Here is a 13,123-nt window from a genome sequence, read left to right as displayed (position 1 = left end):
CACATGGCACAGTATTCTGTAGTCTAGTATGGTATATAGCTAACGGCCGGTTGTATGAGCGACTTCACACATGGCACAGTATTCTGTAGTCTAGTATGGTATATAGCTAACGGCCGGTTGTATGAGCGAGCTAACAGTTGTGTGTAGGAGGGGGGAGTGCAGTCCGACTGCAGGGCGCGTCACTTCAGGCCGCTCTCGGTACCTACCGCACTACAACTGCAGTGCACGCTAGCTGTTACTCTTCTATGTGACCGGTCACCTGGACATGGTGCAGTTGTCCGGTCACCTGGACATGGTGCAGTTGTCCGGTCACCTGGACATGGTGCAGTTGTCCGGTCACCTGGACATGATGCAGTAGTCCGGTCACCTGGACATGGTGCAGTTGTCCGGTCACCTGGACATGATGCAGTTGTCCGGTCACCTGGACATGGTGCAGTTGTCCGGTCACCTGGACATGGTTCAGTTGACCGGTCACCTGGACATGGTGCAGTTGTCCGGTCACCTGGACATGGTGCAGTTGTCCGGTCACCTGGACATGGTGCAGTTGTCCGGTCACTGGACATGGTTCAGTTGACCGGTCACCTGGACATGGTGCAGTTGTCCGGTCACCTGGACATGATGCAGTTGTCCGGTCACCTGGACATGGTGCAGTTGACCGGTCACCTGGACATGGTGCAGTTGACCGGTCACCTGGACATGGTGCAGTTGACCGGTCACCTGGACATGGTGCAGTTGTCCGGTCACCTGGACATGGTGCAGTTGTCCGGTCACCTGGACATGGTGCAGTTGTCCGGTCACCTGGACATGGTGCAGTTGTCCGGTCACCTGGACATGGTGCAGTTGTCCGGTCACCTGGACATGGTGCAGTTGTCCGGTCACCTGGACATGATGCAGTTGTCCGGTCACCTGGACATGGTGCAGTTGTCCGGTCACCTGGACATGGTGCAGTTGTCCGGTCACCTGGACATGATGCAGTAGTCCGGTCACCTGGACATGGTGCAGTTGTCCGGTCACCTGGACATGATGCAGTTGTCCGGTCACCTGGACATGGTGCAGTTGTCCGGTCACCTGGACATGGTTCAGTTGACCGGTCACCTGGACATGGTGCAGTTGTCCGGTCACCTGGACATGGTGCAGTTGTCCGGTCACCTGGACATGGTGCAGTTGTCCGGTCACCTGGACATGGTGCAGTTGTCCGGTCACTGGACATGGTTCAGTTGACCGGTCACCTGGACATGGTGCAGTTGACCGGTCACCTGGACATGGTGCAGTTGACCGGTCACCTGGACATGGTGCAGTTGACCGGTCACCTGGACATGGTGCAGTTGACCGGTCACCTGGACATGGTGCAGTTGTCCGGTCACCTGGACATGGTGCAGTTGTCCGGTCACCTGGACATGGTGCAGTTGTCCGGTCACCTGGACATGGTGCAGTTGTCCGGTCACCTGGACATGGTGCAGTTGTCCGGTCACCTGGACATGGTGCAGTTGTCCGGTCACCTGGACATGGTGCAGTTGTCCGGTCACCTGGACATGGTGCAGTTGCAGGCGTGTATCGGAGGCGAAATAAAACTGCGTCCGTTACAATAATTAGTATCGTTTATAATGTATAATACAAATCCACATACACTAAAGTATATTTGGTACAAAATTCACAACATTCATATAATATATAGTATAAATAGTTAAAATAATCAACAACTCTGTATTTACAATGTACAAGATATACAAATAGTCAACAACTAGTGGGAGGCGTGTAGTGGCTCGGCGCGGCTCGGAGCGGAGCGGCGCGGCGCGCTACGGCAGCGGCTCGGAGCGGAGCGGCGCGGCGCGCTACGGCAGCGGCTCGACGTAGTTCTGCGGCACGAGGCCGCTCTTGCCGTTGAGCGAGCCGCGCAGCCAGCCCGGCTCGGGCGAGGCGCTCACGTTGGTGATGATCTGGTTGGGCTCGAAGGACAGCTCGCCCTCGCTCTCGCCCACGCAGGCGTACAGCGTGCGCACGCGCCTGCAACACACACACACACACACTCAGACACACCGCCGTAGGTATTAAGTTTCCGAGAGCAATGGGAAATGTTGAGAAGGTCTGCGCGACACGACGCGACGTCACGACTTTACATGACTTAAGCCCTTAGCTCGCTTCGCTCACTCTTGATAGTGGAAGCGGGGGAGTGGAGCGGCGTTTCCTCCAACTCGAAAAGGACACAATAGCTCTGAGAGCATAAACTTTGTCCAACCTAACATTATCCAGCCAGAGTCGGGTGGAGCTCGGTGACTAGGGTATCGGGTAAATTCCGAATTAAAATTTATGTTACTTATTATTCGAACTTTACCCAACACTTTTGGGTACTAAGTAAATCCGTGTAAACCTAGGTTTACTACATCTACTAGCATTACCCCGTAACATATAAATGGGAGAAAAAAAGATATATAAATGGGAGAAACCTTCTCGAAGAAACTCGTAAGCGACGCGACCGGCGGCGGCGCTTTAGATGTCGGCAGTTTTCACTCGTATTATAAGGTAATAGTCAGTGGGCGGTGACGAGCTACGTAACGAGATGCTACATGTTTGTTTACCTTTGAAGTTAGAAAAGAATATACAGTGATGTACTCACGTGACCCTGCTGGGGTGCTGCTGGTGCGGCGGGTGCTGCTGGTGCGGGTGCGGCGGCGGGGACGCGCTGTGGCTGGACACGGACTCGGAGCTGCTGCTGCAGCGCGCGGCGCCCGCGCAGCTCGCGCCTGCCGTAAATCCCAAAACCGTCAATTTGTGGTTATATCAGAAACAAAATGTGTTCACGAAAAACTTCATTTATTAAATCACATATAATATGTAGATGGCGCAGTCCGTCATTAGCTCGCAGTGTTGCAGAAGTGCTGCAGCACCACCAGCAGCTGGTGGTGGTGCGGCGAGTACGCGGCACACGGCGGCACTTGAGCAGTCGTACACAAAGTATACTCACGCGGCGGGCGCGGCGCGAAGTGCTGCAGCAGCTGGTGATGGTGCGGCGAGTACGCGGCACACGGCGGCACTTGAGCAGTCGTACACAAAGTATACTCACGCGGCGGGCGCGGCGCGAAGTGCTGCAGCAGCTGGTGATGGTGCGGCGAGTACGCGGCACACGGCGGCACTTGAGCAGTCGTACACAAAGTATACTCACGCGGCGGGCGCGGCGCGAAGTGCTGCAGCAGCTGGTGGTGCTGCAGCAGCTGGTGGTGGTGCGGCGAGTACGCGGCACACGGCGGCACTTGAGCAGTCGTACACAAAGTATACTCACGCGGCGGGCGCGGCGCGAAGTGCTGCAGCAGCTGGTGGTGCTGCTGCAGCTGGTGGTGGTGCGGCGAGTACGCGGCACACGGCGGCACTTGAGCAGTCGTACACAAAGTATACTCACGCGGCGGGCGCGGCGCGAAGTGCTGCAGCAGCTGGTGGTGCTGCAGCAGCTGGTGGTGGTGCGGCGAGTACGCGGCACACGGCGGCACTTGAGCAGTCGTACACAAAGTATACTCACGCGGCGGGCGCGGCGCGAAGTGCTGCAGCAGCTGGTGGTGCTGCAGCAGCTGGTGGTGGTGCGGCGAGTACGCGGCACACGGCGGCACTTGAGCAGTCGTACACAAAGTATACTCACGCGGCGGGCGCGGCGCGAAGTGCTGCAGCAGCTGGTGATGGTGCGGCGAGTACGCGGCACACGGCGGCACTTGAGCAGTCGTACACAAAGTATACTCACGCGGCGGGCGCGGCGCGAAGTGCTGCAGCAGCTGGTGGTGCTGCAGCAGCTGGTGGTGGTGCGGCGAGTACGCGGCACACGGCGGCACTTGAGCAGTCGTACACAAAGTATACTCACGCGGCGGGCGCGGCGCGAAGTGCTGCAGCAGCTGGTGGTGCTGCAGCAGCTGGTGGTGGTGCGGCGAGTACGCGGCACACGGCGGCACTTGAGCAGTCGTACACAAAGTATACTCACGCGGCGGGCGCGGCGCGAAGTGCTGCAGCAGCTGGTGGTGCTGCAGCAGCTGGTGGTGGTGCGGCGAGTACGCGGCACACGGCGGCACTTGAGCAGTCGTACACAAAGTATACTCACGCGGCGGGCGCGGCGCGAAGTGCTGCAGCAGCTGGTGATGGTGCGGCGAGTACGCGGCACACAGCGGCACGCTCTGCGGCACACAAGCACGCACGTCAGTACACACAGCGAACTGTGACGACCGGGTAACTGGGTTTGGTGCCGTTGGGAAACAAGATAAAAAAAAGTAAAAACTTATCTACATCCATACTATATAATTGTCTGTCTGTCTGCTAGCTTATCACGGCCCATCCGTTAGATACAGAGATAGCTTGCATCCCGGGGAAGGAGATTGGCTACTTTTTACCCCGGAAAATGAAAGAGTTCCCCCGGGATTTCTAAAAACCTAAATCGACACGGACGAAGTCGCGGGCATCATCTAGTTGTTTACAATATAATTGTTATCTTCGTATTGGTCAGATATAGGTGAACAACTCACCATATCATTGCGCGAGGAGACTGCCATGGCCGGCGACGTCCTGCAACAGACAAAGCGCACGTTGTACTTCAGGGCGACACTGCGACACTGCGACACTGCGTACCGAGGGACTCACGCTGTGTGTACCGAGGGACTCACACTGTGTGTACCGAGGGACTCACATTGTAGCGAATATAATGCCGTGTAGCAAATCACTCCGCCTCCGACGTCACGCGGCTGACGGCTAACGGCTAACGGCTAACGGCTTACAAAACCGACTAGTAACGTAATATTGAAGCACATTTGTTTACGGCCTCATTCAGTTTATACTAATACTATTGAGAGGTAAAACATTTGTCAGTTCGTTTGTACATAGTAATCTTTGAAACCAATGACCCGATCCTGAAAATCCTTTCACTGATAGCCCTGATATAGGCTCTGATACATCTGACGTCACGCGGACGGAGTCGCGGACCTATGCGACTAATTATACCACCTTAATAAAATGAAATTGCTTATTTATAAAAGATCAAAACTTTTCAACAAGAATGTAAAACGTTTTATCTGTGAGTTGCTGCGTCTGTCTGTCTGTTTGTCTGTCTGTCTGTCTGTATACCGACCCCGCAATAACGAATCCCGACAGGCAGATGATCATGTCGACGTTCCTGTCGTGTCCTGTGGGAGCACGGACTGCGGCGCGCGGCGGCAGGTGCGAGTTGCAACTCCGGCGTGCACTGCGCGTGCGGCTCGCGGGACTTGAGCGCGGCGAGTGTGCGCCAGCGCGCGGCGCGCGGTATATATGCGCGCGGCGGCAGGTGCGAGTTGCAACACCGGCGTGCACTGCGCGTGCGGCTCGCGGGACTTGCGCGCGGCGAATGTGCGCTAGCGCGCGGCGCGCGGTATATATGCGCGCGGCGGCAGGTGCGAGTTGCAACACCGGCGTGCATTTACATTTCTATCTATGTGCGGAATGCGGATCTATCTATGTGCGGAATGCGGATCTATCTATGTGCGGAATGCGGATCTATGTGCAGAATGCGGATCTATCTGTGTGCGGAATGCGGATCTATCTATGTCCGGAATGCGGATCTATCTATGTGCGGAATGCGGATCTATCTATGTGCGGAAAGCGGATCTATCTATGTGCGGAATGCGGATCTATCTATGTGCGGAATGCGGATCTATCTATGTGCGGAATGCGGATCTATGTGCGGAATGCGGATCTATCTGTGTGCGGAATGCGGATCTATCTATGTGCGGAATGCGGATCTATCTATGTGCGGAATGCGGATCTATGTGCGGAATGCGGATCTATCTGTGTGCGGAATGCGGATCTATCTATGTGCGGAATGCGGATCTATCTGTGTGCGGAATGCGGATCTATCTATGTGCGGAATGCGGATCTATCTATGTGCGGAATGCGGATCTATGTGCGGAATGCTGATCTATCTGTGTGCGGAATGCGGATCTATCTATGTGCGGAATGCGGATCTATGTGCGGAATGCGGATCTATCTATGTGCGGAATGCGGATCTATCTGTGTGCGGAATGCGGATCTATGTGCGGAATGCGGATCTATCTGTGTGCGGAATGCGGATCTATCTATGTGCGGAATGCGGATCTATCTATGTGCGGAATGCGGATCTATCTATGTGCGGAATGCGGATCTATCTATGTGCGGAAAGCGGATCCATAAACTGACTGGCGCGATGCGAATGCGACTTGAGGTAGAGTTCCGCAGCGAGCATACATGCTAGCATGCTAGCATGTATGCTCGCTTGCAGAAATCCTCGGCGTTCATTATTTTTTTAATGGTAAATTTACTTTTTGGAAAAAAATTACCATTTAAAAAAAGAAACCTTAAAATGTTTCTAATTACGTTTCTATCCAAAACCTAAATATTACTAGAAACATTAATTATTGTCAAATCAGTAAATTGATTTTTAATTATTCATTTTATTGGCTTTGTGATAATTAATTATAATTAGTTAAGTAAACTATGTAATTGTTAAGTACATTAATCAACAAAACGTTAATTATAATAACAATCGCATCTCATTAGTCTCGTTCCTGGCCTACTAGTGCCTAGTGCACACTGCACACTGCACAGGTCGCAACAGACACAAGTCAGCGGGATGCAGGCAGCATCTGCCATCTGCCATCTGCCATCTGCCATCTGCGCGGAGACGGACAGGTGCGCATTCCGCGGCGCGCAGCTGTCGCGTCTCGCCGATACCTGCATAGTGCATACACACATACACACATACACACATACACACATACACAAATACACAATGGCTGATCTACTGAACCGAACATAACTAACACATTGTGGACATTCAAAATCCAATCGCTTCAAGTCGAATAGTGTCTCAAGTATAATCAAGAGTATTATTATTACTATTCTGTCGTAGATCAATGGATACGATACGATATTCGAATTCACACATTACATTATTTGTGAGGGCGACGACTATTCTGTCGTAGATCAATGGATACGATACGATATTCGAATTCACACATTACATTATTTGTGAGGGCGACGACTATTCTGTCGTAGATCAATGGATACGATACGATATTCGAATTCACACATTACATTATTTGTGAGGGCGACGACTATTCTGTCGTAGATCAATGGATACGATACGATATTCGAATTCACACATTACATTATTTCCTCTTATGGAATTTGAATCTATTTATTGTTTATTATTTGTCGTTTAGAAACTAATATATTTTCGTAGTCACAATTTAATGTGGGATCCACGGTAATCTGTGGGATACACGGTAATCTGTGGGATACACGGTAATCTGTGGGATACACGGTAATCTGTGGGATGCACGGTAATCTGTGGGATGCACGGTAATCTGTGGGATACACGGTAATCTGTGGGATGCACGGTAATCTGTGGGATACACGGTAATCTGTGGGATACACGGTAATCTGTGGGATACACGGTAATCTGTGGGATACACGGTAGAGACAATGTTAGTGCGAAAATATGCTTTTGGCGAGTGGCGAGTGTCAGCGTGTATACAGCGTGGAGATAGAGGCTGTAGCAACATAATGAAGACGCGCCAGCTGCCGCCTCGCGGCTCGCAACAAAAACACAAAGCACATCGCACACTCGGGGCGAGTGGCGAGTGGCGAGTGTCGTATACAGCGTGGAGATAGAGGCTGTAGCAACATAATGAAGACGCGCCAGCTGCCGCCTCGCGGCTCGCAACAAAAACACAAAGCACATCGCACACTCGGGGCGAGTGGCGAGTGGCGAGTGTCGTATACAGCGTGGAGATAGAGGCTGTAGCAACATAATGAAGACGCGCCAGCTGCCGCCTCGCGGCTCGCAACAAAAACACAAAGCACATCGCACACTCGGGGCGAGTGGCGAGTGGCGAGTGTCGTATACAGCGTGGAGATAGAGGCTGTAGCAACATAATGAAGACGCGCCAGCTGCCGCCTCGCGGCTCGCAACACAAACACAAAGCACATCGCACACTCGGGGCGAGTGGCGAGTGGCGAGTGTCGTATACAGCGTGGAGATAGAGGCTGTAGCAACATAATGAAGACGCGCCAGCTGCCGCCTCGCGGCTCGCAACACAAACACAAAGCACATCGCACACTCGGGGCGAGTGGCGAGTGGCGAGTGTCGTATACAGCGTGGAGATAGAGGCTGTAGCAACATAATGAAGACGCGCCAGCTGCCGCCTCGCGGCTCGCAACAAAAACACAAAGCACATCGCACACTCGGGGCGAGTGGCGAGTGGCGAGTGTCGTATACAGCGTGGAGATAGAGGCTGTAGCAACATAATGAAGACGCGCCAGCTGCCGCCTCGCGGCTCGCAACAAAAACACAAAGCACATCGCACACTCGGGGCGAGTGGCGAGTGGCGAGTGTCGTATACAGCGTGGAGATAGAGGCTGTAGCAACATAATGAAGACGCGCCAGCTGCCGCCTCGCGGCTCGCAACAAAAACACAAAGCACATCGCACACTCGGGGCGAGTGGCGAGTGTCAGCGTGTATACAGCGTGGAGATAGAGGCTGTAGCAACATAATGAAGACGCGCCAGCTGCCGCCTCGCGGCTCGCAACAAAAACACAAAGCACATCGCACACTCGGGGCGAGTGGCGAGTGGCGAGTGTCGTATACAGCGTGGAGATAGAGGCTGTAGCAACATAATGAAGACGCGCCAGCTGCCGCCTCGCGGCTCGCAACACAAACACAAAGCACATCGCACACTCGGGGCGAGTGGCGAGTGGCGAGTGTCGTATACAGCGTGGAGATAGAGGCTGTAGCAACATAATGAAGACGCGCCAGCTGCCGCCTCGCGGCTCGCAACAAAAACACAAAGCACATCGCACACTCGGGGCGAGTGGCGAGTGGCGAGTGTCGTATACAGCGTGGAGATAGAGGCTGTAGCAACATAATGAAGACGCGCCAGCTGCCGCCTCGCGGCTCGCAACAAAAACACAAAGCACATCGCACACTCGGGGCGAGTGGCGAGTGGCGAGTGTCGTATACAGCGTGGAGATAGAGGCTGTAGCAACATAATGAAGACGCGCCAGCTGCCGCCTCGCGGCTCGCAACAAAAACACAAAGCACATCGCACACTCGGGGCGAGTGGCGAGTGGCGAGTGTCGTATACAGCGTGGAGATAGAGGCTGTAGCAACATAATGAAGACGCGCCAGCTGCCGCCTCGCGGCTCGCAACAAAAACACAAAGCACATCGCACACTCGGGGCGAGTGGCGAGTGGCGAGTGTCGTATACAGCGTGGAGATAGAGGCTGTAGCAACATAATGAAGACGCGCCAGCTGCCGCCTCGCGGCTCGCAACAAAAACACAAAGCACATCGCACACTCGGGGCGAGTGGCGAGTGGCGAGTGTCGTATACAGCGTGGAGATAGAGGCTGTAGCAACATAATGAAGACGCGCCAGCTGCCGCCTCGCGGCTCGCAACAAAAACACAAAGCACATCGCACACTCGGGGCGAGTGGCGAGTGGCGAGTGTCGTATACAGCGTGGAGATAGAGGCTGTAGCAACATAATGAAGACGCGCCAGCTGCCGCCTCGCGGCTCGCAACACAAACACAAAGCACATCGCACACTCGGGGCGAGTGGCGAGTGGCGAGTGTCGTATACAGCGTGGAGATAGAGGCTGTAGCAACATAATGAAGACGCGCCAGCTGCCGCCTCGCGGCTCGCAACACAAACACAAAGCACATCGCACACTCGGGGCGAGTGGCGAGTGGCGAGTGTCGTATACAGCGTGGAGATAGAGGCTGTAGCAACATAATGAAGACGCGCCAGCTGCCGCCTCGCGGCTCGCAACAAAAACACAAAGCACATCGCACACTCGGGGCGAGTGGCGAGTGGCGAGTGTCGTATACAGCGTGGAGATAGAGGCTGTAGCAACATAATGAAGACGCGCCAGCTGCCGCCTCGCGGCTCGCAACAAAAACACAAAGCACATCGCACACTCGGGGCGAGTGGCGAGTGGCGAGTGTCGTATACAGCGTGGAGATAGAGGCTGTAGCAACATAATGAAGACGCGCCAGCTGCCGCCTCGCGGCTCGCAACAAAAACACAAAGCACATCGCACACTCGGGGCGAGTGGCGAGTGGCGAGTGTCGTATACAGCGTGGAGATAGAGGCTGTAGCAACATAATGAAGACGCGCCAGCTGCCGCCTCGCGGCTCGCAACAAAAACACAAAGCACATCGCACACTCGGGGCGAGTGGCGAGTGGCGAGTGTCGTATACAGCGTGGAGATAGAGGCTGTAGCAACATAATGAAGACGCGCCAGCTGCCGCCTCGCGGCTCGCAACAAAAACACAAAGCACATCGCACACTCGGGGCGAGTGGCGAGTGGCGAGTGTCGTATACAGCGTGGAGATAGAGGCTGTAGCAACATAATGAAGACGCGCCAGCTGCCGCCTCGCGGCTCGCAACAAAAACACAAAGCACATCGCACACTCGGGGCGAGTGGCGAGTGGCGAGTGTCGTATACAGCGTGGAGATAGAGGCTGTAGCAACATAATGAAGACGCGCCAGCTGCCGCCTCGCGGCTCGCAACAAAAACACAAAGCACATCGCACACTCGGGGCGAGTGGCGAGTGGCGAGTGTCGTATACAGCGTGGAGATAGAGGCTGTAGCAACATAATGAAGACGCGCCAGCTGCCGCCTCGCGGCTCGCAACAAAAACACAAAGCACATCGCACACTCGGGGCGAGTGGCGAGTGGCGAGTGTCGTATACAGCGTGGAGATAGAGGCTGTAGCAACATAATGAAGACGCGCCAGCTGCCGCCTCGCGGCTCGCAACAAAAACACAAAGCACATCGCACACTCGGGGCGAGTGGCGAGTGGCGAGTGTCGTATACAGCGTGGAGATAGAGGCTGTAGCAACATAATGAAGACGCGCCAGCTGCCGCCTCGCGGCTCGCAACAAAAACACAAAGCACATCGCACACTCGGGGCGAGTGGCGAGTGGCGAGTGTCGTATACAGCGTGGAGATAGAGGCTGTAGCAACATAATGAAGACGCGCCAGCTGCCGCCTCGCGGCTCGCAACAAAAACACAAAGCACATCGCACACTCGGGGCGAGTGGCGAGTGGCGAGTGTCGTATACAGCGTGGAGATAGAGGCTGTAGCAACATAATGAAGACGCGCCAGCTGCCGCCTCGCGGCTCGCAACACAAACACAAAGCACATCGCACACTCGGGGCGAGTGGCGAGTGGCGAGTGTCGTATACAGCGTGGAGATAGAGGCTGTAGCAACATAATGAAGACGCGCCAGCTGCCGCCTCGCGGCTCGCAACACAAACACAAAGCACATCGCCCACTCGGGGCGAGTGGCGAGTGGCGAGTGTCGTATACAGCGTGGAGATAGAGGCTGTAGCAACATAATGAAGACGCGCCAGCTGCCGCCTCGCGGCTCGCAACACACACACAAAGCACATCGCACACTCGGGGCGAGTGGCGAGTGGCGAGTGTCGTATACAGCGTGGAGATAGAGGCTGTAGCAACATAATGAAGACGCGCCAGCTGCCGCCTCGCGGCTCGCAACACAAACACAAAGCACATCGCACACTCGGGGCGAGTGGCGAGTGGCGAGTGTCGTATACAGCGTGGAGATAGAGGCTGTAGCAACATAATGAAGACGCGCCAGCTGCCGCCTCGCGGCTCGCAACAAAACACAAAGCACATCGCACACTCGGGGCGAGTGGCGAGTGGCGAGTGTCGTATACAGCGTGGAGATAGAGGCTGTAGCAACATAATGAAGACGCGCCAGCTGCCGCCTCGCGGCTCGCAACAAAAACACAAAGCACATCGCACACTCGGGGCGAGTGGCGAGTGGCGAGTGTCGTATACAGCGTGGAGATAGAGGCTGTAGCAACATAATGAAGACGCGCCAGCTGCCGCCTCGCGGCTCGCAACACAAACACAAAGCACATCGCACACTCGGGGCGAGTGGCGAGTGGCGAGTGTCGTATACAGCGTGGAGATAGAGGCTGTAGCAACATAATGAAGACGCGCCAGCTGCCGCCTCGCGGCTCGCAACACAAACACAAAGCACATCGCACACTCGGGGCGAGTGGCGAGTGGCGAGTGTCGTATACAGCGTGGAGATAGAGGCTGTAGCAACATAATGAAGACGCGCCAGCTGCCGCCTCGCGGCTCGCAACAAAAACACAAAGCACATCGCACACTCGGGGCGAGTGGCGAGTGGCGAGTGTCGTATACAGCGTGGAGATAGAGGCTGTAGCAACATAATGAAGACGCGCCAGCTGCCGCCTCGCGGCTCGCAACACAAACACAAAGCACATCGCACACTCGGGGCGAGTGGCGAGTGGCGAGTGTCGTATACAGCGTGGAGATAGAGGCTGTAGCAACATAATGAAGACGCGCCAGCTGCCGCCTCGCGGCTCGCAACAAAAACACAAAGCACATCGCACACTCGGGGCGAGTGGCGAGTGGCGAGTGTCGTATACAGCGTGGAGATAGAGGCTGTAGCAACATAATGAAGACGCGCCAGCTGCCGCCTCGCGGCTCGCAACAAAAACACAAAGCACATCGCACACTCGGGGCGAGTGGCGAGTGGCGAGTGTCGTATACAGCGTGGAGATAGAGGCTGTAGCAACATAATGAAGACGCGCCAGCTGCCGCCTCGCGGCTCGCAACAAAACACAAAGCACATCGCACACTCGGGGCGAGTGGCGAGTGGCGAGTGTCGTATACAGCGTGGAGATAGAGGCTGTAGCAACATAATGAAGACGCGCCAGCTGCCGCCTCGCGGCTCGCAACAAAAACACAAAGCACATCGCACACTCGGGGCGAGTGGCGAGTGGCGAGTGTCGTATACAGCGTGGAGATAGAGGCTGTAGCAACATAATGAAGACGCGCCAGCTGCCGCCTCGCGGCTCGCAACACAAACACAAAGCACATCGCACACTCGGGGCGAGTGGCGAGTGGCGAGTGTCGTATACAGCGTGGAGATAGAGGCTGTAGCAACATAATGAAGACGCGCCAGCTGCCGCCTCGCGGCTCGCAACAAAAACACAAAGCACATCGCACACTCGGGGCGAGTGTCGTATACAGCGTGGAGATAGAGGCTGTAGCAACATAATGAAGACGCGCCAGC

At 55.1% G+C, this 13,123-nt stretch overlaps 1 protein-coding gene across 1 annotated transcript in view; it reads right to left on the bottom strand.

The window, feature by feature from the left end:
- Positions 1-1,580: 1,580 nt before the first annotated feature.
- Positions 1,581-13,123, bottom strand: part of Graf (GTPase regulator associated with FAK) — a 60,904-nt gene continuing 49,361 nt past the window's right edge. The window contains exons 22-25 of the mRNA XM_069506023.1: positions 4,497-4,536; positions 4,079-4,151; positions 2,615-2,741; positions 1,581-2,004 (exon numbers count right to left, since the gene is read on the bottom strand). Of these exons, the coding sequence (XP_069362124.1) occupies positions 1,833-2,004; positions 2,615-2,741; positions 4,079-4,151; positions 4,497-4,536 (412 nt within the window). The 3' untranslated portion in view covers positions 1,581-1,832. The remainder of the gene's footprint in view (positions 2,005-2,614; positions 2,742-4,078; positions 4,152-4,496; positions 4,537-13,123) is intronic.

This window comes from Maniola hyperantus, chromosome 22 (assembly GCF_902806685.2).
Source record: "Maniola hyperantus chromosome 22, iAphHyp1.2, whole genome shotgun sequence".
Classification (NCBI taxonomy): domain Eukaryota; kingdom Metazoa; phylum Arthropoda; class Insecta; order Lepidoptera; family Nymphalidae; genus Maniola; species Maniola hyperantus.
Note: the sequence above shows the minus strand (reverse complement) of the source record. Positions and strands in the feature narration are given on the sequence as shown.